This window comes from Cinclus cinclus, chromosome 14, assembly GCF_963662255.1.
Source record: "Cinclus cinclus chromosome 14, bCinCin1.1, whole genome shotgun sequence".
Lineage (NCBI taxonomy): Eukaryota > Metazoa > Chordata > Aves > Passeriformes > Cinclidae > Cinclus > Cinclus cinclus.
Genome location: NC_085059.1, coordinates 17,533,211 through 17,558,338, shown reverse-complemented (window position 1 = coordinate 17,558,338; position 25,128 = coordinate 17,533,211). Strand labels below are relative to the sequence as shown.

Below are 25,128 nucleotides of genomic sequence, written 5' to 3'. Positions count from 1 at the left end.
TGCTCAGAAAACTTGGGGAAACAGGCGCGCTCGAGCATAAAAAGCTGCTGCTGCTGCTTTTGCATTTTAGCTCCCCCATTAACACCAATGTTTCTTAGAGGGAGAATAATTGTGCTTTCGGAGTTTAGGGGGAGGTTTGCCAGTAGCTGGGGATTGTGTGGAAGCAGGAATATCTTGTGGATGTGTAACACAAGCGTTAAGCAAATGTAAAAACCAGGCTCAGCAGGGAAAAATCTGCCTTATTTTGTGTGCCAGCGTCTGCGGGACAACTGTTAAACCCCGCGGAAAAGAGGCTACAAATATGCAGCTCTCCCTGTTTTGGGCAATCCTTGAATTATTATTTGTGAAAGGGGCAAAACCCCTCTCTTTTTGTATTTTCCGTTGCTAACCAGCTGTGCAAGAAGTTAAACATCGTAATTAACCCATATGTGACCCAGTACATTTGACTGATTTGCAGGCAGGGCCAGCAGGGTAACTCGAGCTGGCAATTTGAACCCAACATGTTCGTAATGATGATTTTACAGTGTAATGGTCGCACTAAATCCTTTCGCTTTTGCTCTGTAGCCGCTGTTGTGACAAGAAAAGCTGTGGCAACAGAAATGAGACTCCATCAGATCCAGTGATAATTGACAGGTAAGGACTGCTATTGTTTCCTTCCTTTATTTTTTTTTTTTTCCTTCCTCCCTCTCCTCATTATAATGAAACACCTGCCCCGTGTTGCTAATGGGGAAGAATTAGGAGGATATGCGGATGAAATTTTGGGGTTTTTTTGATTCTGAATTAGTTGTGCTTTGCAGTTGTGATTGCCTTGGAAGGGCCATATGTGGGATAACGTAGGAATACTGGAGTGCCCTGCTCTGTGGAGGGTTCCAGCTCTTGTAACTGATTCATGTGCATAAAGAGGAGATTTTTCTTTCTGACTTTCTGTGACTCAATTCACATGCTATGCCAGGGAAGCTTCAGGAATAAAATAATAATAGTTTGTGATTTATGAAATGTGGTTGGGTGCTTATAAATATTTAACTTTTATTTGAAAAATGTTTGAATCATTATCACTTAGCTACTGTAGTTCTGTTGGATGCAATCCATCTACATTTTAAGGCTTTTATTTATGCATAAAAACAGTTAAGAAAATAGATCTGCAATGTAAGGTTTTTTTTCCCCTCTTATTTTCTTTGGTTGGAATACTATTTTGACTGTATTGTCAGTTGATTAATTCATTTTTGCCTGTCTTAATTATTGTGTTTTTAAACAGATCCATATTGCTAATCTGACATCACTGAGTAAATCATTGTAGTACAATACATCCATTCCTGTTGTTCTGAGCCATGTGTAGTTTCTGTTCCTTGCCAATTATGCAAAATGGTAGCCAAAGAGCCATTTTTACATTTTAATTGTCCAAATGTGTTGTCTAAAGGCATGTGGGATAGCGAGGGTATTGTGCAGTGTTACTCTGGAGGAGTTAAATGGCCACCAAGCACCAAAAGTGTCTGTCAGGGCTGGGGAGTGCAACACCCTGCACTGAGCTGTGAATAGAGGGACCCCAGAGGTGACCCAAACACACAGGGAGAGGGCAGAGAGCATGTGCCTCTCCTTGCATTGCTGTCTGAGTTATGTTTGCTGTATGAAGTTGGTACTATCTTCCATGCCAGAGCACCCATTTCATGAAAGAAGGTGAGGGGGGGTGGGGTTGATGTGCTTGTGCTCATGCCAGCTCATTCTTGGATGGGTTGGGTAGGAAAGTGCTTTTATTGGACGCTTATAGCAGATGTTTTGATTAGCTGTAATAACTAATCCTGAGAATGTTTAAATCTCAGAAGATATCCATATCTATTTTAACTAGGCATATTTTCATCTTCTCTGAGCATCAGGTAGCACCAAAGGAAGTGTATGTGGGGGAAAGCCCCCAGTGAAACCTGTACAGAGCTGTGTTTTATAAGCATGCTGCAGAGCTGAACACTATAAACATGGTGTTTGAGTGTCATTTTGAGCAACATGAAAGCTACAAAATTCACATGAATTTTTCATTGTACGGGAAAGTGAGATGTTAAGATGCTAATGGCAGGTTTACAGAAATATTTTGTTTAACTATCTAGTATGCAAAACTGCCAGTTGCAAATCACTTTAAATTTTGAAAGCCAGAGATGCTGTCTGTTACATGCTTCCTGAAAAATGAGAAAAATAGTTACAGAAAAAAAAAAAAAGCTTTAGCTTCCTAGCAGTGATCCATTCCTCAATCTTTACATGAATTAGTTACCAATTTTGAAGTTTCTCTTCAAAATGCAAGCTAAACACAATTCTAAGCTGATAATACAAATCCTGCCTTGCCACCCGCACTTGGCTTGTGAATGGGTTAAGCTTTTAGGTTCTTCACTTGGTTTTAAATTGTGACTTTGATACAGAAGGTTGATATGACTGTGGTTTGAATAACACTTGATTTTGACCTGTTCCTGTGGGTTGCAATGGCATAAGAAATTTGACTCAGCAGTACTGTAATTAGCCCTCCCTGTGTTTTTGAAACAGGATTGTGTTACCTGGATTGCATTAGTGTGGCTTCTATTGTTGCCGCTTCGCATCTGTCCCAGTAGGGTACTTAAAACCTTTTCTTGGCTGGGGCTAGTTCAAACAATTTAGGCCAAGCAAGTATATGCTTTATACAGTTAGTGGCTTTAGTGATGTTTCTTGTGACATTTATCCTATTCATTTTTCTTGTCCCCTTTGGTTTGGAAAGGATGAAGTGATTTATACGGAGCCTTTTCACCTTAAAATGAGTCCTTTAAAATTCTGTGATTAAAATGCCTGCACAAGTCAGGCCATGTGTTTGGTTGTGTTCCATTGTCACTTCTCCATGCACACAGTTTTTAACTATTGTGTCAATTGATATGCAAAACCATATTTAGTTATTTTTATTTGCACTGAGCTTAGAGAATTCATTTACCATTTGGGCTAAAGCACTCCCACATGCCTGATGGTCTGATCAAGTTTTGTCTATGGATTTAATCTAACTCTTGCATCAAGTCTTGTGAATCCACACACTCTGACCTAACATAGAGTTTAACATAGAATCTGTCCATGGGATTTTTGACATATGTACTTACATGGAAATGCTATCCTCTTCTGACAAGTTGGAATATTATTTGGGATTGATTAATTCTCTTTGATGAGGATGGAGAGACATGGGATAGAGAGGGCTCTGGCTTTGTGGTGGTTTGGTGAACTTGGAGAAAAGGCTCTTTGGCAACTTCAAAGTTACATGTGTTGTATTCTTCTTCAAACCCTCTATATGTGCGAAATCAAACTACATATTTCTCTTTAATGAAAATGTGGGGTTTAAGAAAGAAAGTCTGTGGCTGTGTTTGAAACAGGATATGATTTTATTATTTATAAAATTGTTTTATACTTTCTTCTATTATACTATCCGCAGATTCAGCAGTGAAAGGGACCTAAAGAAATTTATACTCATATAAAATAGTGATTTAAATTTTCTCTGGAGAGCAAAATAAATCTATTATGATTACAGAGCAGTCATCCCAAGGAAGTTTCTTGGAAACCTGTGTGTGTCTGTATCATCTTCTTAGCATAGCCTGTATATTTTATCGTTAATCCAGTTACATGTGTTGAGATGATGATCTGATGAACAGGAACTCATTTTAAAAGGGGCATTATTGTCACAATACAAATGCACAATTCCTCTTATGAGTGCAGTGGCAGGGCTGTATTGTAATCACACTTAAAGAAAACACAGAGCACTTCCTGTTATTAAATTAAATTCTAGATTGATTTAACTTTTAAATTGTAATTCATATTTGAATTTAAAAGGTTCACAATAAAATTCCTGTGAAGAAATCGAATAAATTGTAGTTTTATTACCACTCTGGATATCCTGGTGTCCTAACCTTTTTCCTTACAGTTATCTTAGTTCAATAAATAAAACCTCATTAGACTATTCCCATTTCAACGAGTTTATTAAATTTTACAGGAGTAATTAGCATAAGCTGTGCTAATTTTTCTGGAAGACTAATGAGAGAGCTTCCTAATTAGGTTTGCTTTGTAAGAATCAGAAAAGATGATAATGACAAAAGTCACATAGGGGAGAAAGTGGGGCTTTATGTTATTCCTTGGTTCAGGAAAAAGCCTCCTCTCTTGGCACTCTGTTCCAAACTTTTAAACCCAATTTACCATTGTCAGGACCCATATTTAATGGTGTTACCAGTGCCTTCTGGGGCTTCTTTACCTTTTATGGCTGCATCCAGTCAATAGGAGTCCTACTGACAGATAAAATAGGAATAGCCACTGCAATCCCAAATATAGTGTCAGAAAAAATATATACCATATATATCATATACATCCTGTTTGAAACATTGCATGGAAAAAGGGCTGAAAACAGACAGTTGCTGGTTTATCCCAAATTTTAATTCTTCCCAGAGTACTTGAGCAGGCTGATGACAGTGACCTGGGATTGGCTTTGCTAATATTTACCAATAGAGTCAGGAGCTGTAGTGAGAATCTGGCCTCTGTCTGTCTTTTGGATTGATAATCTTTAGGTGAGGCAGAAGGCAAGGGGCTTTGTCCTGGGAGGGACTGTGTGACTTTTGGGGACAGGGGATGGCCAGGGCTTCTTCTGGCCCTGCTCTGGTAATGCACTGAAGGTCTTCATGTGGCATTTTGGATGCAGTTTGGGAGCAGTGAGGAGGTTTGTGCCTTTCACAGCTCTTGTCCATGGAGCAGGGGTGGGGACTCATAGATAGGAGGTTGTAATATTTCCTGTGTCTTGATATCAGATGACACCAGAGTACATTTTAATGCATGACCTCCTACCAGTGTCTGAAAGGCCTCTGTACTTTCAATATCTGCAGGATGCTCATCTGGGCTCTCTGTAACCTGTCCCAGCCAACTCACCTACACATGGGTTTGAAATCTTTCAGCCTGTAACCTGAAAAGTTTTATGTTTGTGGGTAGGATTTCACTGTGCAATGACATGAAAAACTCATTACCTCTGTTTTACTGCTTTACAAGTCATCAGGTAGTAGATTGTATTTTATAGGCCTGATCATCTTTTCATCCTAAATACCAAGCAGGTGGAAAAGTGACTGGGAGGACTGTATCACACTCCCTGCATCCTCCCCACAAACACTCTTTGGGTAGATGTGGCAAATAATGCATTTTGCAGTAGCTTTCCATATCTGGAGAGAGGGGGAAGGAGACGCAGGCAGAACCTGGCATCCAGGAGAGGCTCTGGCAAAGGGACAAGGTGGTTTTTGCTCAGAGGGAGCTGCTGCAGGGGATGGGGTCAGTGCTGCAGCTGATCCCCACCAGCCCACAGGGACGTGGGCTCATCATAGCACTGGTGTCACAACGAAGTGGCAGGAGATGCCAGGTGCTCTGGCAGGAGTGCCAGTCCCTGCCCTGTCCTGGTCATATCCTTGTCCTCCTGACCACATCAGTACCAGAACTTGGCTGTGTGGAGTCAGGGGATGCTGTGTCTGCCAGTGTCCTGCTCGCCCCTTGTTCACACCAGGGATGGGGCTGTGGGAACATGGGGGTCCCATCACTGCTGGGTCCTTGGCTGGGTTCTCCACACAGAAGGAGCAGGAGGGCAGGCATGGAGCATTTTGATAGACAACCTAGGCGCAAAATATCCCTGGGTATGAATATTTGGCTGTTATCTGGAATTTTGTGCTGGAAAGCCCCCCTTCATCCCCCCGTTGCTGTGCCCCTTCCAGAGCTAGATGGGAGTTACTGATCCATCAGGGAGGAGTCAGAGGAGGAGAAGCTGGGTGACAGCTACCCCCAGCACTGCACAGAGATGTCTCCAGGCTGTCTTTTCGGGCTGTGCTGCCTAAACCCCCTGGGCCTCTGAGCAGGGTGTTCAGAGACAGAAGATGGCCTCGAGCACTTCATGTGAGCTCCAGGAGCCTGTGAACCCACACATTTCTGGGAGGGGAGGGACCCAAACACATCCTCCAGGATTTGGTTGTGATTGATGCAGCTGAGAAGCATTACCCAGAACATTTCCCACATGACTTAGGCAACCAAAGGCATTTTGAGCTGTTGTGAGATAAATGGGAGACTCTGATGGGGTAGATGCTTCTCACACTGAGATTCAGGCTTGCATGCTTGCCCCTCTACGAGTGCTCCTCATGCATGTGGTGTCAGTCTTCTTTCTGGTGATGAAATCACTACAGCTGGGGGTAGCTTTGCAAGGATTCTTGCAAAAATCTCTTGGTTTCAGCCTGTTGGGGTTGGCACATATTACTTCTGCTTATAAATTCCTTTATTTTGCTCTTGGGGCTGAATTAATTTGGTCAGGGTCAAACCAGCTTCTGCTTATTGTTTGTTTGATTACTCTTCTCTCTGTCCTCCAAGTATAAGAATTTTTGTATGATCTCAGAAGTATTGTGCAAAACCTTAATTTGGTCTGAGCTTCACTCAGAAGGTTTGTGAGTTCCTCATCAAACCTGTTCTGAGTTTTCAGTTTGTTATTAAATCTCAAACCAGGCAAGTCTTATGTGGTTTTGGGTTTCACTGCAAACATTTCACGCTACTCTAATGGTTACTTGCTTCTTTCAGTGATGCCTTTTGAATCCACAGCTAGTGTTTGGGGCTTTAGTTAACTGTGATCTTATGCTTGATTATTACTATTTAATATCATCGGTGATGTAGCAGAGGCTTCTATTGCAAAGCAGACTCACTGTGCTGAATGCTCTGTAATTTCTAAGTGGGGAGATGATCCCATTCCTGAAGAGAAATGGTTCTCCTGATGAAGAGTAAAAACTGAGATTTTTCTAGGGAGACTAAAAAGCTTGTGGTGAATGTCCTGGGGATGAGGGGAACTAAAGACAAGATTGCTACTTTTGACATTTGACTGCTAGTGCTCACCCACAGCCATGGGCTTGGCCAGCTGTGACTTAAGTGCACACAGGGGAGGTGGTGGATCTGCTCCCCAGGACCCCAAGGTCAGTGTGTCCATGTCAGTAAGTCCCTTGGGCTCTTCCTGAAAATCTCCTGCTCAGCAAGGGTTAACAATTTTAGGAGACTGAGTCAGTTTGTTTAGTCCTCAAATTCCATCCTGAAGACCCTGTGGATTTTCTTGTGCAAAGGAATCTAACTGAGACCTCATGGATTTCTCTGCTGCTCTGTTCTGGTGGCAGGATTTGGGTATTTGAGGTTGGAGGTGCTTTAAAAAGTTTGGTGCAGTGACCTCCTGCAGCACCAGGAAAGCTCTGAGTGCTCTGTCCCCAGTAGGAGCTCAGGGCCTGGCAGGGTGATCCATCCCTTTGTTTTTTGTCACAGAACTTCAAATGTGCTCTTCATACCTATTGATTTTTTAATATGAACTCCTTCTTCAAAGCATGTCCTGCAGCAGGGAGGATGTGCTGGGCACAGTGGGCTCCCTGGATTCATGCAGCTCAGTGCCAGCTCTTCTCTCTCAAGAGTGGGGATTTTCTTTTGGGGGAGAAAACCCTCTGTCTTTTTCTCATATGCATATATATACACACATAGTTTCTGGAGTGGATAAATTTCCTCTTCCATCTTAACACCTGATTTATTTCCATATTTGCTGTCGCAGTGGGAATGCATACATGAATAAGAGCAATGGGGAAATGTATTTGCAAAGATCATCCTCAGTTTTAATGCAGATTAGCTAAAATTCTTCTGAACATGAAAAATGTATCTCAGCTCTATCCTAGTGTTTACTGGATAAAAACACAAGCTGAGCTTTATTCTACAGGAGCTGAGGTGTGTGAGTAGTTTTCTTCATGTGAGTTTTCATAAATGTTTTCATGTTCCAGCCACCAAAATGTATTCTTATAAGTAATTGGCCACACTTATTTTAATAACTATGTTAAATTCACAGGCTCTTCTGCCTGCTGGAAATATTTAATTTTAATACAACATCTAGCTAATAAAGTTAAAAGAGAGTAAGAAACACTTAGGTTAGTGTGCAAATCATGACTAAGTTTCTAGAAGTGGTTTTGACACTATCCTCAGAAGGCAGCAGGTATCTGGAGTAGCAGTGGGAAATGTTGGTATGAATTTTTCTTTTTTCCCTGTAACATTGTGATATTTTTTCTGTAACAGTAGTGGAAAAGTACAGAAAACCCATACAAAGATCCCGGTGTGTCATATTAGCAACTTTGCATAGGTAGTTTGTGATCAGAATATATTACTGTATCAACTGGATATTTACTTTTTTGCTAAGGACAGTATTTTAGAGGTTTTTTTTCTTTTTAAAATGGAACAAATAATTTTCTACCCCCCCTTTTTAAAAAACGGCATCTGGAAATAGGAAATGTGAATACAAATTTTCTGTTGCTGTTAATATGTGAATGATATGAAGTTAGTCATTAAAGTGCTTTATATCAAGTCACTGAAAATATATACTGGACTGTAGTAAGGTGACCCAGATATAGAGCCTTTCAGAGCAATCATTGAAATGCTATGAACAGTGCTGTTTTGTCTTTGGTTTCTTGCTGCCTCTAAAGGTGTAGGCAGATGAAGATAACTTTAAAAAGAGCTATTTCTCCAATTACAAGCTATTGTCCAAGAGCAAAGAAAGATTTTTTCGACTAACAGCATTCACTATAACAAAATTAAATTCCTTTCATCTGACAAGGAGTGGAGTCTGGCAATAGTTTGGGATTTTTTTGTTGGGGTTGGAGAAGCAGCTGCTTCTGTACCCCGTGTTTTTCCCAGAGACCTGAAGTGGGGAGGGTGGGAGGGTTCTGGGTGCTGTCCCCTTCCTCTGGGGACATCATTTCCCCCTCCCAGGGCTCCAGGGAGGGCTGAGGGAGCAGCATCCCACTGCCACCCCCCTTCCCCCACCCCCTCCGTGCCAGCAGACCCGGCCAAATCTTTTTGGGTTTGTAACAACACGTCCAATCTGGCATTCCACAACTACGGCATCTCGCTAACGGGCTGAGGCACCAGAGTTCAGTAATGTAATATAAAAAGTAATGGTGTTAGCTAACACATCCTTAATAAGATATTGTCTGCTGCTCTGCCATATGCTACCGAGCAGGCTTTCCCTCTGTGGGGCTTTTTGAGTTCTCTCAATAAGATTATTTCAAATACTCTAATCCTGAATCATTGACATGAATACAAAAGCCTAGTGACATCTAATAGATGCCTCTTAGCTTTGCTTTTCCTCTTGTTCCTTTCCTTTTTCTTCTCTTTTTACCTGACAAAAAGCTTACAGACACTTGGGCTCTGTCTCTCAGTACCAGCATGTGGGTCCCCTCATGAAATATAAAGGAGGAAAAAGGGCTGACATAGGGCTGATAAGCCACAGAGCAAAGGACCATAGAATTAAAAGTAAATGCCAGTAAATCCTACCCTGTACACTCAGTTGTTCTTTTATTGTTTTCTTTAATTCTTCCAGTTTCTTTAATTCTTCTTTAGCTGTGCTGGGCTAAAAAGAGATGAAAAATGGTGCTACCAAAAAAAAAAAAAAAAAAAAAAAAGAAAAAAGGTGATGATGCTACAATACCAGGGTCATATAGGCTGGCTTGATTCTTGGGTTTTCCAAGTGCTCCTCTCACCTTGACTTTCTAATCAGAGTTGCAAATATTCAGCTAAACACATAATTCAATTAGATGAATGTTTAGGTCACGTTTTTAAAAAATTAATTAAAAAAAAAAGACATCTTCAAGTGACATGATTGTGACCCTGGAACCGATTAATTTTATATAACTAAATGTTAGAAAGACTTAATATTCCAATGTGAGTGTCTAGCAATCAAAAATGATCTTCCTCTTAGTGCTGTCTCAACGACTGTCAGAGGCAGAAATTAATTTTCTGTTCATCTCCTTTTGTATTTTGACAAACTATTTATCTATTGACTCCAAAATCTGCCTTTGGAAAGAGTTACTGGTGCAGGATACAGCCAGTGTCTACAATGGGTTAAAAACAAGCTATTTAAAACACAATACTTTTCCTTAATTTTTATGCCTGGTTCTGCAGGGAGACTCTCAGGCTCTCCTGACCAGGATAACCATCAACTTCCACCCAGTTGAGTCAGGTCTGCTCTGTAAACTCCCTCAATATAATCCTTCAGTTGGATTTTTTGGCATCTGCATCACTACATAACCATTGGCTGACTTCCCAGATGTTAAGTCACTTTGATAAGTGGATGTTAAAAACCACTTTACCTAGTTCAAATTTTGTAGAAAGATGACACAAGGAGAGGAGAAATGTATTCTGTATTCATTATAAAGTTCTTTGCTCTGAAAGAAGAATAAAATTAGCCACACTCAGAGCTATTAAGATCTGATGGTCTCTCCTCCTCCCAGCTGCTCCAGGTGCCTCCACATCTCTGGCATGGTCCTGCACGAGCTGGGGTTTAGCTGCAGAGGGGAGTCTACACGCTGGAATATCTTTCTGGGGGTTTTACAGGCAAGATCAGGAAAGGATTTGCAGTTTGGATCAGGATTTACCCCCTTTTTAAAGAAAAATGAGGAAATTCAGCTGCGTTACAAACGAGTGCCCTGGAGTTTTCTGGTGTCTGGGGCAGAATTTGTGTCTCATGCTGGGGTTTATGTGTTAAAAGTAAAGCTTTTTTTCTTATATCTGGGTCTTTTTGTTGGTACCACAGCTTGGTGTTACTGGGCCCTGTTGGACTCTGAGGCTGCTGAGTGAGTGATGCACAATAGGAGAGCCTCTTCCCTATGGAGCTCTTAAGGCAAGACAATCCCTAGGCTTTTTTTTTTTTAAAAATAAAAAAGCACAGTGAGCTCCGTAATAGCTCTGGCATTCTGAAAAATGGAATAAACTGTATTGTGGTGTAGGAGGAAAACTTCTTGCTGAACCCCATTATGGGTACGTAAATTGTCATCTGTCATGTACCACGTGGAAGGAGAGAGGAACTTTCCTTCTTTTTTTCTTTTTTTTTTTTTCCTGAAGGATTGCCCTGCTGTGACAATGGTAACTCAATTTGTCAGAAATTACAAGAGCATTAATACATCATGCCCCAATGTTTCATTAGTACATTTATATTTTTGAAGTCATTGGAATTTCCCTAATAAATGTCTTCAAAGTTGGCTGGCCATTCATAAATGTGAGTTTGCAGCATTATAATTGTAATTGAGATACCTATTTTCCCTGATTAATCCTTGGAGTTTGTGTGTAACAATCAGCCTTGTTGACATCAGCACTTGAAAGAATAACATGCTGTTAGTTACTATTTCTGTTATTGCACACCGGCATGATTTGGAGGGGGGAAAAAACAAAAGTAGGGAGACTATTCTCAGGGAAACAAAAGAGAATTTTGGGCATGCTTTTTGCCATGGTAACCCAGTTATCACTCATTAATCTGTCACCTATGAAACAGTTGCAGACTCCAACACTCCCCAGGGTTCGTGGTACCTGCGGCCGCCCCCGGGAGGGTTCCCAGCCACCAAATCCCATCATGTGCCTGGATGGGCCTCAAAGAAGGCAACCCCCTCCCTGCTTGGGCCACCTGGGCTGCCTGTCCTGCCACCCCAAGAGCAGGTCCCCGGGGTGATGGGGAGCCAGCCCGTGGGTTCTGCTGGGCTGGCTTTAGGGGCCGCCTGTATCTCCAGAAGGAAGGAAGTTTTTTTCTGCTTATTTCCAAGATAAGGTGTCATTCATGAGAGCAGCGTGCTGAACTAATCAGGTTAATTGAGAGGCCCTGAATAGCTCTCATTGAGCGGGTCCCTCCTTCCTGCTCAAGGCAGATAGTGCAGACGGAGAGATTACAAGTGCTTTAAACTCTTTCTCTCCATCTCTGAATTTCACACCCATTTCAGGATGACGAGGGTCAGAGCAGATGTGTGACACGAGGGTTGTACAATTTAGCTTTGCTGGGAGCAAGCTTTTATTTTTGTTGTTTGGGATTTGGTGTAGTGTGGTTTTTTTTGTTTTTTTTTTTTTTTTTCCCTTTAATCATCATCATTGTGATTATTTTTCAGTAAGGCCAGTGCTTCCCATCTCTCCTGATGCCAGGGACACCCTGCTGATTTACACCAGCTGGAGTGGTGTAAATTACTCCACTGTTTTGGAAAGATGCAGAGGACATTTGGAAAGATGTGGAAGACTAATGTAGTCATGGGATTGGCTCTAGATTGACCTGCTCCTGAGTGTTGTTAATATTAAAATTACTTCAGACCTAACTCATGGCAGGGCTGCAGGAAACATTAATTTTAAAAAGATGTTTTCAGTGTTTGAAGCAGATAGCAGTGGGGTTTATTGCTTTTATGGTATCACTTCCCTGTAAACCCTTCTAATCGAAGTGGCTGTACGTAATTTTATTCAAGTTTACCAGAATGTGAAAGCATTTCCCTCTGGATACTCCTGCCAAATTAGGAACAGCCAGGCTCCAAAACTCACCCTAATCTTTCTACTTGCCACAGTCTATTACATTTTCTTAGCAAATTGTAACTGTTAGGGTGAAGAAGCAAGAATTTCCAGGAGAACAAATTCCCCAAAAGTAGTGTGTGCGTCCCCACTTCTCCAAGCTCAGTTCAATTTAAACACAAACTAAACACGAGCATCGTTGTCCCTGTTGGCCCCCTCCTCTCCCCCCCGCTTCTTTTCCTTGCAAGTTTTAGGAATGACTTTAATTATCTCTACAATCAAATTCTCACTGCTGTCCCTGTGAAAGCGTGTAGTCATGGATTGCTGGGATTATTTTCTTTAGCACTTGGGGATAGAGAAACTGGTTGTTTGGAAATGAGAACCAGCTGGGTTCTCAGAGCTGGCGTTTGGAGGGAGCCACTTTGCACAGAACCCCTGGTGCTGAGCAGAGCCCTGGCTCAGCCCCCAAACTGCCTTGGCCACAAGGGATTAGGACATGTCAGGGCTGGGTTTTTATTTTGTTTATCTCATTAATATGCATCTCCAGGGTGGCTGCTGCTAGGGCTGGCCTGAGCTCCTCACCAAAGTTTTTGGAGGCAGAGGTGCACCCTTGCAGTCCCATCCCTGGTGTTGCCTGCCTGAAACAGAGAAAACAAAATTAATTAATAGAAATAAATCCAAATAACTATAATAGACACAAGTTCTGCAGATGACAGGTAAGCGGGTAAAGAGAGATTAATGCAACAAAGGGAAGAGCAGAGATAACTTGCGTTATCTTAACATCTTCTGTTGCCCTAGAAGACAAGCTGAAAGGGTGATGTTCTTCCTTTCTTTCAGTTTGGAGAAATGTTGTTTGTCATACCTTATTAATCTGTTTAAGTGACAAATTAAATTTAAAATTAGGACCATATATGTAGTCAGAAATTACATGAGCTATGCTTTTAGCTGAGTATTTGGTCATAGGGAAAGGCACAGAAACCTTCATTTAGTCATAAGGATGTAAATTTGGAGATGTTCCACTGGCTTTGAGGCAGCTGCTTCATATTTCTGTCTCTTTAAGAGAGGAGTATGCATTCTTTGGGATGCAAGGATTTGTTTCTAGGGTTTATTTACATTTTAAGATATCAATATAAAATACATTTACATGTATATTTTCTACTTTCAAGGTTCTCTCACAATCCTGCACATTGTGTTTCTCTACATACTGTTCTTCGGTTGGTTTATAGTTTAAATTGTGACTTCTCGATGTTTGAAATGCAGTAGTGACTAAATTGGTATCTTAGGTAAAAAGTCAAGAAAAGAAATCTTTCTGTTCCTTATAAAAAGTTTATTGCAAAGAACATGACTGATCACTGAGCTTTAAGCAGCTACTTATAAATTATTTGATTTCTTTAATTCCTGGGATACAATGACTTTGACTCAATTAATATCCCCTTTAGCACAACTAAATTATTTTTTGAAAGATGAAACCGTTTAGTTCTGAACATATTTTGATCACACCATGACCTAAAATCTCTCATATATATTACATACATTTTCGCATGCATACTAGCAACTATGGATTTGTATTTGGGTGGGTTTCATTTTGTTGGTTTTCTTTTCTTTTTTTTTTTTCTTTTTTTTTAATCTGGATTTCCTGTTTGTTTTCTTTTTAATTTAATTTTATTGCCCCCACCCCCAAACAAATAACTGCTGCATTTCCAGTCACTCAAATTTGGACAGAATTTTACTTCCTGTTTCAAAGGTCAAGGAAAGCTGACCTCAACAGCAGTGTTGAGGCTGCTGAATTATTCATATCATTGACTTTGTGTCAGCTTCCACATTTGTGCAGAGGGATGTTTTATTCATTTATCTCATTTAGGGACCTGCTCTGCACCTGTTTCTACCATTAAGTACCCTGTAATTTGCATTTGATGCTAATTTAGTTTCATATCAGCCTGGTCCCCTCTTGTTAATTTAATTTTCTAAGACCCTTTTCATTACAGTAGAAATGTTTCCCTCTTTAAAGCAAACATCTATGCAAGTAATTGTATAAACTGCCTTTTAAATAATATCTTTTAGAAGATTCCATCGTTTAATTCCTTAATTCCTATAATTAGCCATGGTTTGATTAATGTTTCAAAGGGTTAAATTAAAATGCAGAATTACTCAAATGCATACTTGAATAATTTTCCCTCTGCTGATAACAGTTTCTGCATTACTGCTTTTATTCTCCTCGTGGTTCTGAATATTACATGTACTAACAAGCACTAATTTTCCTGATGTAGTGATTTTCCTATGCTGAGCAATAGTGGGTTTTAATGTACAATTGTTGGGAGCTCCACATTGCCAGTGGTATACTTAATTATTTTTTTTCTCCTTCTGATCGATTGTAAACAGTTGAGGGAAAAATGCTGTGGCTGAGCTGCTCTGGGTTCCTTTCCAGATTGCAAGAAACTTAGAGATCCTTTATTTTGCCAACAAGCATTGCTGCTGCGTTCTCACAAACTGCATTATTAGTACTGATCGCTAAGAGAATCATTTGACAATATTTACAACCCTCATGGATTTGTTTGTGGAGGTGAAAATTTGCATCTGCTGTGATCCTACAGGACAAAATGCTCCGGGGTTGTCACCCCCAGGCACATTGATGCGTGTTCAGAGCAGGAATATGGCACTGGTGTAAATAAGTGACCAGAGGGGCTATAGTGGGAAATCAAGTCCCTTCTGTCCCCTGCGGGTTTATTTAGGACAAGGCTGGATAATTGCAGTGGGGTGCATGCTGTGGACATCTCCTCCCCTCCCTCTCCAGCCGAGGGGAGATGAAGATGTTGATTCTGAGCTTTCAGAGGTAGAAACCCTGGGTGTAAAATCCTTGGTGTCGGGGAGGGGACAGGGAGATCAACGCAGGGTTGGGGGCAGTGGGCAGCTGGGCTTCATTACCCAGCAAAGGAGCTGGGTAAAAATATCACAGTATCTTCCTCTCTCTGTTACAGTGGGGAGGGGGAGTCGGGGCATCTCTCCCAGGGGACTGTCTCCCCAAATTCTTGCACACCCTCCTGGGGACAGGAGAGAGTTGGTGTTTGATTCGGTGTTGATGCTCCAGCCATGTGTGACAGGAATGATGCAAGTCCTGCACAGGGGATAGCTGTACATCAGCTTTTGTTTTGCCCAGGAGAAGATAACACTCCTCTTCTTCCTCCAATTCCCCCTGAAGTCACAGTGAGTTTGGGAAGAGGTGCCTGTGGGTTTGGGATGAAATGAGGATATTCTGCCTCTGGGGTCCTGCTCTCAATAGTGCCCAGAGCTGCTCCAGGGGCTGAATTTGGCTCTGGTGATCCCAAAAGTTTGTCTTCTGTTACACAACATGCCACTTAGATAGATGAGCCTGAGACCTGGGCTCTGGAGCTGCTAATAGCACAAGGATTTAATATTTAAAAATTGAGTTGAAACAAATCTGGTTTGTGGGTTGTTGTTTTTTTTTTTTTTTTTTTTAACTCTTTCTGGTGGCAAAAATGCCTCACAGGCTCTGTTTGTGCTGGCAGAGCCCCCAGGCCTGGTGTCAGGGGTCTGATGTTTGCGCCCTCCTGAGAATTCCCAGTTGCAGGAGTACCAGGGCTGAGGGATGGACCCAAGTACCTGTAAATCTCATCTTTCCCATCAGCCCACAGTTTCAGATATTCATAATAGCTTCCCCTTTATGTTGTCATATACTCACAATAACGGCCTCAGAGCTGGGCATTTCCAGAGTATTAATGACCAGCTGGGGTTAATGGCCCTTGCTTGTGCCTTGAGCCATCAGCTCCTCCCGACTGGTCATTAATTTCCAGGAAAAGCCCTCTGTGGAGGTCATTATTGCCTAATTATCTCCATACACTTTAATGCCAGTTTTGACAATGTACAGTCTCATACTTTGAGTTATAGGTACTTTATAATTCATTAAATAGCTTATCATTAAAACTGCAGATGATCTTGATTATTATTTATTAATGTTTTCCCTTTGATTTTTTTAAAATTTTTTAATCTGATGCTCCCATTTCTGGAGGAAGGAAGGGATGAAGGTAGATGGGGTATGGTTCCAATGTCAAAGGCTGTCACACAGCAGCTCTCCCTGTCTGGAGGGGTCTTCCCTGGCTTTGAGAAGGTCCCAAAAGCATTTGTCAGTGGAGCCCAGACCTCAGTTCAGAGCTCACCTTCCTCAGCCCATAGCAGAGACCTGGGGAGCAGTGGGATGGCCCTGGAGCCCTTGGCAGCGTATGGCCCATAGTTTTGGCAATTCTTGACTCATTTTTCTCTTCACCCTGATCCACATTCAGACCTGAGTTGGCTCTGGGAGCCCTTTCTCACCTTGGTGAGGTTGTTCACAGGGTGAGTTCTGTTGGGGTTCAGGGTTTGGCCCCTTCCCCAGCAGCATCAGGTGGGTGCTGTGTGTGAGCAGTTAGGTGGGTTGGGAAATAAATGGGACAGATCCAAGCCAAGCAGAGGGACTGTAATTTCTGCTTTTTAATAAGAGTGTGCATCTCTTCCTCCTGGGAACAGCTTCTCTTCCTGTAACTCAGGTGTGCCTGTGCATGGCGTGACAGAGCTGCAGGTGCAGAGGCTCAGAGCTCTGCCTGTGTGCTGGGAAAGAGCCACACTCAGCCCAGCCTGGGCTCCTCTCTGGAGTCACAGCCTGTGGAAGTGGCCAGAGGAGCCCTGACCCTGATTCTAGGGGAATTTTCTGTGTTACTTGCCCCAAATGGCTCAATCCTGCAGTCTTGTCTAGTTCTTTATTTTCCACTCTTTTCTCCCAGGCTTTACAAGTGAAATATCCGGATAGCAGAAAGCTAAACTGTTGTGTCTGTGGTTTCTCTGAGATTTTGCTGTGCAGGACCCCTGGTCAACACCAAGGGGGGCTGTGACCCTCCTGGGCCAGCTTGGGGGCCACGATGCTGCCCTGTGCTAGGGGCAGATTGCAGTGGCAGAAGGTCTCTGTTAGCAAGAAAACCTGTCAGGGTGTTTGCTCCCCGTGCTCAGTCATTACTTGTGTTTTAGTTGCCTGACAGCATCAACTTGTTACAACAACAACAACAACAACAATAATAATAATAATAATAGTAATAATAATAATAATAATAGTAATGCAGTTTTGGAGCTGTTTTCTCCATTACCTGTGTCTCTGTTGGTTTTGTGTTTGCTGGAGGAAAAGTTGTGTGTGGATGTGAAAATACTGGCCCCATTGAGCCGTGCCATTGCCTTTGGAGGAGGCCAAATTTCACCCACTGTATTTGCTTTTCTACCTCTGAGCCGTGTTTGTTTATAAAACCTTCTTCTGAACCGCTGTAAACTGCCCAGCCGAGCTGCCTCCCTGTCCCAGTTTGCTCTGGCCTTCTCCAGAAACCAGTCCGTTTTGATTAAAATCATAATGTCATTTGAAAGCAGGGAAGCAAACCAACCCAAAGCCTCGTGCAAAGTTTGAAAGTAGCAAGTCTCTGCTGAGAGGGAAAAGAAAAAAAAAAAGCCCTACCAAACCCTTAAAATTCAGACTCAACGGGTCTCCCGTTACTGCTGTCCAAGAGCTTGAGTCTGATGAAGAGTTACATGCGAAAAAAAAAAAAAAAAGGAAAAAAAGAAAAAGAAAAGAGGGCAAAAGGGAGCAGTGTTATTTACTTATTTATTTAAGAGCCTAAAAGATTTATGGTAAAGCTAATTTAGGAGCGCGCTCGGCTCTGCATCCCGGCTGTGCCGGGCGGCGCAGCGCGGGCAGCGGGAGGCTCGGGGCCGGCTCCCCCCGGCCGCTCTCAGAGCTGCCATTGTCGGGGCCGTCAATCGGGGCTCGCATCGGGGGCTCGGCGCTGCCGACCCGCCCGGGGGCCGGGCCCGGGGCAGGGACCCCCGGCCGGGACAGCGCCGGCTCCGCGGTGTCGCCCTGGAGCGCTCCGGACGGGCCGGGGGCGTTGCGGGGACCCCCCTTCCTGCCCCCTCTGCTCTCTTTCTCTCTCCTTTTTCTTCCTCCTCCTCTTCCCCCCGCCTTCCTTATTGTCCCTCTCTTTTCTCACTTTTCCTTTTTTTTTTCCCCACTTGCTTTTTACTTTTCTTGTTCTACTTTATTTCTCTCTTGTCTCTTCTTTCTTGCCTCTTCTCCCTTTATCTCTTCTATCTCCACTCTCCTGTCTTCTCTCGTCTTCTCATTCTCCTCTCTCTTATCTCTCTTTCCCGTTTTTCTTTCCCTCCTCCAATTCCTTTCCCCTTTTTCTTTTTCCTTTCCCTTCTCCAATTAATTTCTCCTTTTCCTTATTCCCTTTTCCTTTCTCATTCTTCCCTTATTCTCCTTGCCTTTTCCTTTATTTTTCCTTCTCTCCCACTTATCCTTTCACTTATTTCTTTTTCTTGTTATTTTTCTTTCACTTTCTTCTCTATTCCACTTTTCTCCCTCTCTCTTCTTTCCCCCTCTCTAATTGCTCCCTTGCTAAGAGCCAAAGGCAGAATTACAAATGCAGCCTTGGCATTGTGGTTTGCAGGATTCTTCAGGGATGTTTTCTTCTGCACAGTATGTTCTGTATCTTCCTTTTGGATCGTCATCTCTGTGAAAGAGAAAATATTCCTTCTCTGTTCTGAGCACAGAAGCATGGTAGAATTATGAAGTGTAAGGAACGTTCTTCCCTTTCTCAACATTCATATAATTACTGTCAAGCCAAACCAAAAAGCCTCAGGCTTAGAGATCACTAGAGTAAAGTTACATTTCGCAAGACAAAAACTGAACTCAGTGCTCAAAACAAAAAAATTGGTGACCAATTCTGTGTCAAAGACTAAAAGCAGGCATGACATTATGCTAGGAAAAAGCAGAGGCACTCGGGTTTGTTACCATATGGAATATAAATTACTTTTATTTATATTTCTTTATTCCCTCCTGCTTTGCAAGGAGCAAACTGAGCTATTAAAAGCTTGATACTTTTTGTTTTTGCAAAAGAATTAATAGCATCAATGAAGAAAACATTGGAGGAGGGAATAGAGGTACTGTACAGTGATGACATTGCCTTTTTTAAGTTCTAATTCCAGGGTGGGAGCACGGGAGCTGCGTTGGATGGGAAATGTATTCATGCAATAAAAGGCTGCATTTGAATGCAGCTTTTTTTTTTTTTCCTTCTTTTTGTTTACATTTTCAGCAGAACCAAGATGACACAGCTGGGCATGTTCAAAGTGAAATAAAAATAGGAGTGAATAAATAAATAGTAGTAAAGAATAGTAGTAAATAAAAATGAAACCGAGCGAGCGCCATGCAGAGCCTTGTGGAAGGGTCTGGGAAGGTGCTGCCAGGCTGGGAAGGTGCTGCCAGGCTGGGAAGGTGCTGCCAGGCTGGGAAGGTGCTGCCAGCTGATGCCCAGGGAAGGAGTTTGGGTGGTGCAGGGAAGAAGAGGCTGGTGGGGCAGCAGCAGAGCTGGGCTCCTCTGGAACAAGTTTTTCCTCCCATGCTGTGCTCCCATGGCTTAGCCCTGCCCTGGCAGACTCGTGCCATGAGCTGAGCATTCTTTTGGATGTTTTGGGGTGCAATGTTTACTTGAGAAAGGGAAATTTTGGCTGCCTGTCCCCGTGCCATGTAGAACCCTCCAGCCTGCAGGCAGAGGAAGAGGAGGCGGTGGGAAAAGCAGGGAAGCTGCTGGGGGTGCTGGGAGCTGTAAGAGAAGAGGCCGGGAGACCTGGAAGTGGCAGGCAGACAGAGATAGATAGCAATTAGGATCTAGAAGCAGGCCGGGAGATAAGGAGTCACCGAAGATTTACTGTATGTATATGGACAGAAAGAAAGAGTGAGTACATTGGGAGCAGGGAGGGAGGTGTGCACTCACAGTAAATCTCTGGTGATGCCATATCTCTGGCAGCTCCTGCATCCTAATTGCTCTCTCCTTGGCTGCTGCTTTTTGGCCTCCAGCCACTTTCTCTCCCTTTCTCTTCCCACCTCCAGCACCACCTCCGTGAGGCAGAGTTCAGCCTCTGTAGGGCTGGGAAAGGCGCTGCTCCCCTGCCATGGCTAGAGAGGTTTTCCTCTGCTGGGATTTGTGCTCTGCTTTCCAGCGCCTCCAGGGAACCCTGGGGAGCAGAGAGGAGCTGTAAAGTTTGCTCCTTATTCCTGGACTTTAGGGCGCAGCTGGGTGACCCACACCCCTCGGAGGTTTTGCCTACCCACAGTAGGAGCCCTTTGTGCCAGCTGCTCAGGAACCAGGGAATTGCATTTGCAAGGGGATCGAGATGTGTTTGTGAATGTCACCATGGGGATCAAGGGCAGCCCCAGCTCCAGCTTGTGCTCTCCAGGATAGAAAAGATCTTTGCAGTCTCAAGAGAGTTTGGGCGCTGCCACCACTCTTAAATTTACTTTTAGGATCCTGTTCTTTGCCCAGGAACAACCTCTAAATGTCTGGATCTTTGGGAAGTTCTTTCCTCACCTTCTCAGCATTCACATGTGAGTTTTCTTGGGTTACGTTCTATTTGCTTGAGGAACATGAGTGACCCCAAGGGCCTTCTCACAAGTAGGATTTACCTCTCGAGGTCATAAAGATGATGGGGTCTGCAGTATTGCCCTAAACCTTGCATCCCTTTAAGGGGTTTTGAGGATTTTTTTCTCTACCAGACAGGAATAAATGCCTCTTTGAAGTACAGTATCATATTCTGACATGCATCTTAGAGATCATCTCCTGATTTATTCAAACTCATACCAGTAATGCTTAATTAGAAGAGTTTTATAACAAGTAAATATTTTCTTAAATGCATAATTGATTGTGGAGGGAAGGAAGAACTGCAGGAATGGAAATCATACATCATTTCATTATTAATGGCAATGTCTAAATAAAATGCAGACCTTGTCATATTTAATGGATGGCTGAGTCCATTCTGCTTTAAAATGCAAACGCCTTTTTTTTTCTTTTTTTTCTTTTTTTTTTTTTAAAGGTGCCTGCATAATTTCAGCTGGTTTAGGTGGAATTTAAGATTTTCATAATGTGTTTGAGGGATTTAAAGTTTGTATGACCTAAACTAAGTTGTCTCCGTGCAAACCAATAAGGAAATGGTCTTGGCATAGGTTTGAAAGTTAATGTTCTCTTAAATTTTTTTCCCCCTGAATAAATTAATTTAGGGATTTTCTTACAAACTGCATAACACCTAATGAAGGTTTTATATTTTTATTGTATATAAAAGTGAAGCTGGTGGAGCTCTGCAGATTTACACTCACTGCAGCTGTGGTGATTAGTGTTACCAAAAGGCAAATTCTGATTCTTGACCATTTATTAGCTGTGAGAGCTGAGGAGTGCTGTGAGCATTGCTGGGTGGTGCTGAGGTCTGAATAGGATTTGTGCAGCACAGATCAGCCTGGCCTGGCTCTGGAGAGCCTGGGACCAGACAACAGATGTGAGGGAGATGTGGTGTCTGAGCTTGTCAGGGATGTACACATCAGAGAGAGGTGAGCAGGAGATGGGTTAGGAAATGAAGACCAGATCTACTGCTTGCTCAGTACCTCATCTTCTGGCTCCAGTGGGACTGGGGGCCCTTGGGGCTGTGTTGTGTTTACTGCCACATGAAGAAGCCTTGAGGGGCTTTGGGTGTGTGACAGTCTGGATTGCAGAGCAAAGCTTGTTCATTGCAGAATGGACTGAGGTGGGATGGGTGCAGGTGACCATGTCCTGGATGTGTGGAGAAAGGTTTCCAGAGCTGGCTGCAGGTTGGGAGCACTTTTTGTGCCTTGTCTAAAGGACCTGATCCATCAGGGCAGCACTGGGAGCTCCTCTCAGCAGAGCTTCCAGACTTTGTCTCAACACCTTACAAAGCTGGATAAATTTGTCACATTATCCTCTGTGTGAGTGCCAGGAACAGCCACATGTTCCCATGACAGGTACAGGTGCCAGACACAGCACAGGCCAATTTTCTTCTGGCAGGATCCCTCAGAGTGTATCATGGCACAGCCAGGACAGGAATGGATCCGTGTCTGAGCCGTGCCAGGGATGCAGATTGTCCCTGCTGGGGACCTCTGCCTGTGGCTCAGGTGACACCCAGCACCCAGTCTGGGGTCCTGACAGTGATGGTGGGATGGCTGGAAGAGGAGAGAGGGTGACTGAAGGTGAAATGCAATTTTGAGAGGGAGAATGACTGAACTTGAAGCATCTTGGCAGCCCTGGGCACATGCTACAGCTGGTGCTTGCAAAAGGATGTCAGGGATTTTGTTCCCCAGCCTTTGGCAGTGCTGTTGTGTCTTCCTTGCCCAACACAGACCACAGAGGCCTTTAGATCTGAGCTGTGGAGAACTCCTGTTCTTCTCATCTCTAAATCTTTAAAATATTGCAAATAGTTCATTTGTTTTAAAGCTTTAAACTCAAGCCTTTGATGTTGCTTTTAGGAAGTTAAATAATAAAGCACAGTGTTCTCCGAATGAGGGCTTTTGTCAAAAAACCTTGCTTTACAATGAAAAGAAGGAAAACATAAATAAATGATACTCAAATATTTATAAAGGCATTCAGCAGATCAAAATGTTTCATTCTGCCTTTATATTGTTACTTTGTGTCTCCCCATCTGGGACTATTTTTTGTTTAAACCATGCAGTGCAGAATGTATTTTGCTTCTTATATCATTAATTTGCAGCGTTTTACCGAGTCCTTCCTCACAGGGACATCAACAGGGCATTCAAGGGATAGGTATGTAAATACAGGGAGGTTGTTGCTGTGGCTGCCAGTTCTGTGTCTCCCTGCCATGGATGAGCTCCAATGGGAGAAACGAGGCTGCTCCAGTGATAACATTAATTGTCCACAGGCTGACTGAGCCCTGTCTTTGAGTATTTCTCTTTCAGCAGTGCACATGTGAGAGAAGCCTCTGCCCTTAACATGTATGAGGTGCCACTGCCTCCTCCTGCCCAGGGAATATGGAATTTCCTGCTCCAGTCAGGGTCAAATCCCTGTCTCCAGCTCCTTTTTAGCCAACAGCTGGAATGCACCTTGAGCCCATTGCTGTGGGCAGGGGGATTGGTGTCCTCTGGCTGCTTTTTCCCACCCCATCCCTCTGGATTGAGGGAAAACTGCTCTTGCTCCAAGGAAGGGGTTCTCTAGAGGCAGAGATTCCAGGAGCACTTTAGAAGTCACATTTGGTTTGTTGGCTTTTTTTTCCAAATGAATACTTGGCATCACTTCTGCCAGCATCTGAACTCCTTCAGGTCCTTGTCTGTCCACGTTGCCCATGAACTGTGCTGCCATCAGTGAGGTCTGGTCATGGTGTCATTGCCCCGGGGAAAATCCTTTCATTCTATCAGGAGGATCTCAGCCAGGCCCTTGAATCTCTGTTATGGTATCAATATGAGCTGCTAAACAGGAGAGATTCTGGCACCCTGAGCCTGCATTGGGGTTTCTGTGTGCAAAGTGTCCTTTGGAAAAACACAACCAAGTAATAAACACAATGAATTTTAACAGAAAATCCAGAGTCATTGTTCACATTTCCAATTTGCCTGGCTGGGAGCAGCATCCTGTGGTTGTCTCTGGGGACCTGGAAGAGGTTTTCAGATGTGGTTCTGAATCCATAGCATTCATTGCTTTCTGTGGCACATCTGACCTCTCTCAGCTCTTTTTTTTTCTTCTTTAAATATAAATAAGGTTTATTTATTTGTTTAAGTATTAGCCAAGGTCTGTATTGTAGGTTAGTAAAAAACCCCACAATCAGTAGTTGCTATTGAGCAATGTTAATTCTGCTAAGACCTAAGCCTGACTGAGTTGTAGCTTTTGTTCCTGGAAACTCAAGGATTCCTGGGATTCTCACTGAACAATGAGATTATCTATTTTTCTGTGGCTTTGAATTTAACATATTAATTTTCTGCTGCTTGTTGTTTAATCACCCACAGTTCAAATGCAAACATAGAAGAAATCCTGTTGTTGAAGGGAATTTGAAATGGATTAGAGAACTCTTGGCAAACTATGAAACCTGTTAAAGTTGTGTTACGTCTGTACTTTGGTATTTTAATTTTCACTGTGGATGATGTGAAAAGAGAAAATGTAAATTTCCCAACACATTGGGAGTTGGAGAAGCTGTTCTGAACCTTCCTGTTCACCACTGGTGGGGAATATTGTCCTGAATTACCAGAGCAGCACCAAAGTTCTTGGATTTTTGGGGTGTACCAGTTTTGAGTTTTGTCAGGCTGTAATCTGAGGGTCGTGCAGAGTGTTCTCAGCAGTGCCTGTGATCAGAGATATGGTCAGAAGGACTTTTCATGGAAAGGATTGTCAGAGAACTTTCCTTTTGCAAAAAAATTTGTGTAAAACTGATGTCTCTTGTTGTGGTGGAACTTGCAGTGGCCCTGGGCAGTGAGGGGAAAGCTTGTCCAGGCACAGCTCTGTGTTTCTCTAGGGTAGAGGTCACCCAAGGGAAGATAGGGAGGATGGGAAGGAGGAAAAGGCTCACACTGTGGAGCAATGGCAAGGCAGCTTGTCCTGCTGGCCCCAAAGGGGGTGACACTGTGCTGTCCCCATGGGATGTGCCCAGTCCAGTGCTCTTAGAACTTTGCCCCGTGGCATTGCTTGTAGAGGGGATGATTTGAAGTTGCTGTTTTTCTAAGGAATTCCCTTGTTTCATGGTCTCTTCATCCCTGGCCTCAAGCTGCTTCTTTTAGCAGCTGGTCCTGTTAGGGCACCTGCCCTGCCTGGCACCCTGGGGGCTGACCTGTGGGTCTGCACAAGAGGGGGACTTTGGTGTGTCCATCTGTCTGTCCATGCAGTGCTGTGGGGCTCTGCCATGGGGGTTTAACCTGTTGGATTTGCAGTCACGAGCATGGCAGGGACTTGCCTGGTGCCTTCTCATGGACCCAGTGTGTGGGCAAACATCCATTTCTCCTGGGAG

At 43.2% G+C, this 25,128-nt stretch overlaps 1 protein-coding gene across 13 annotated transcripts in view; it reads left to right on the top strand.

Moving 5' to 3' along the window:
• The window catches only part of EBF1 (EBF transcription factor 1), a 263,620-nt gene that overhangs the window by 17,563 nt on the left and 220,929 nt on the right, over positions 1-25,128 (top strand). For 12 of the 13 annotated variants that reach the window (XM_062502536.1, XM_062502533.1, XM_062502530.1 and 9 more), the window contains exon 6: positions 565-633. The exons of the other annotated variant lie outside the window; for it this stretch is intronic. In XM_062502536.1, the coding sequence (XP_062358520.1) occupies positions 565-633 (69 nt within the window). The remainder of the gene's footprint in view (positions 1-564; positions 634-25,128) is intronic. 13 annotated transcript variants of the gene reach the window in all.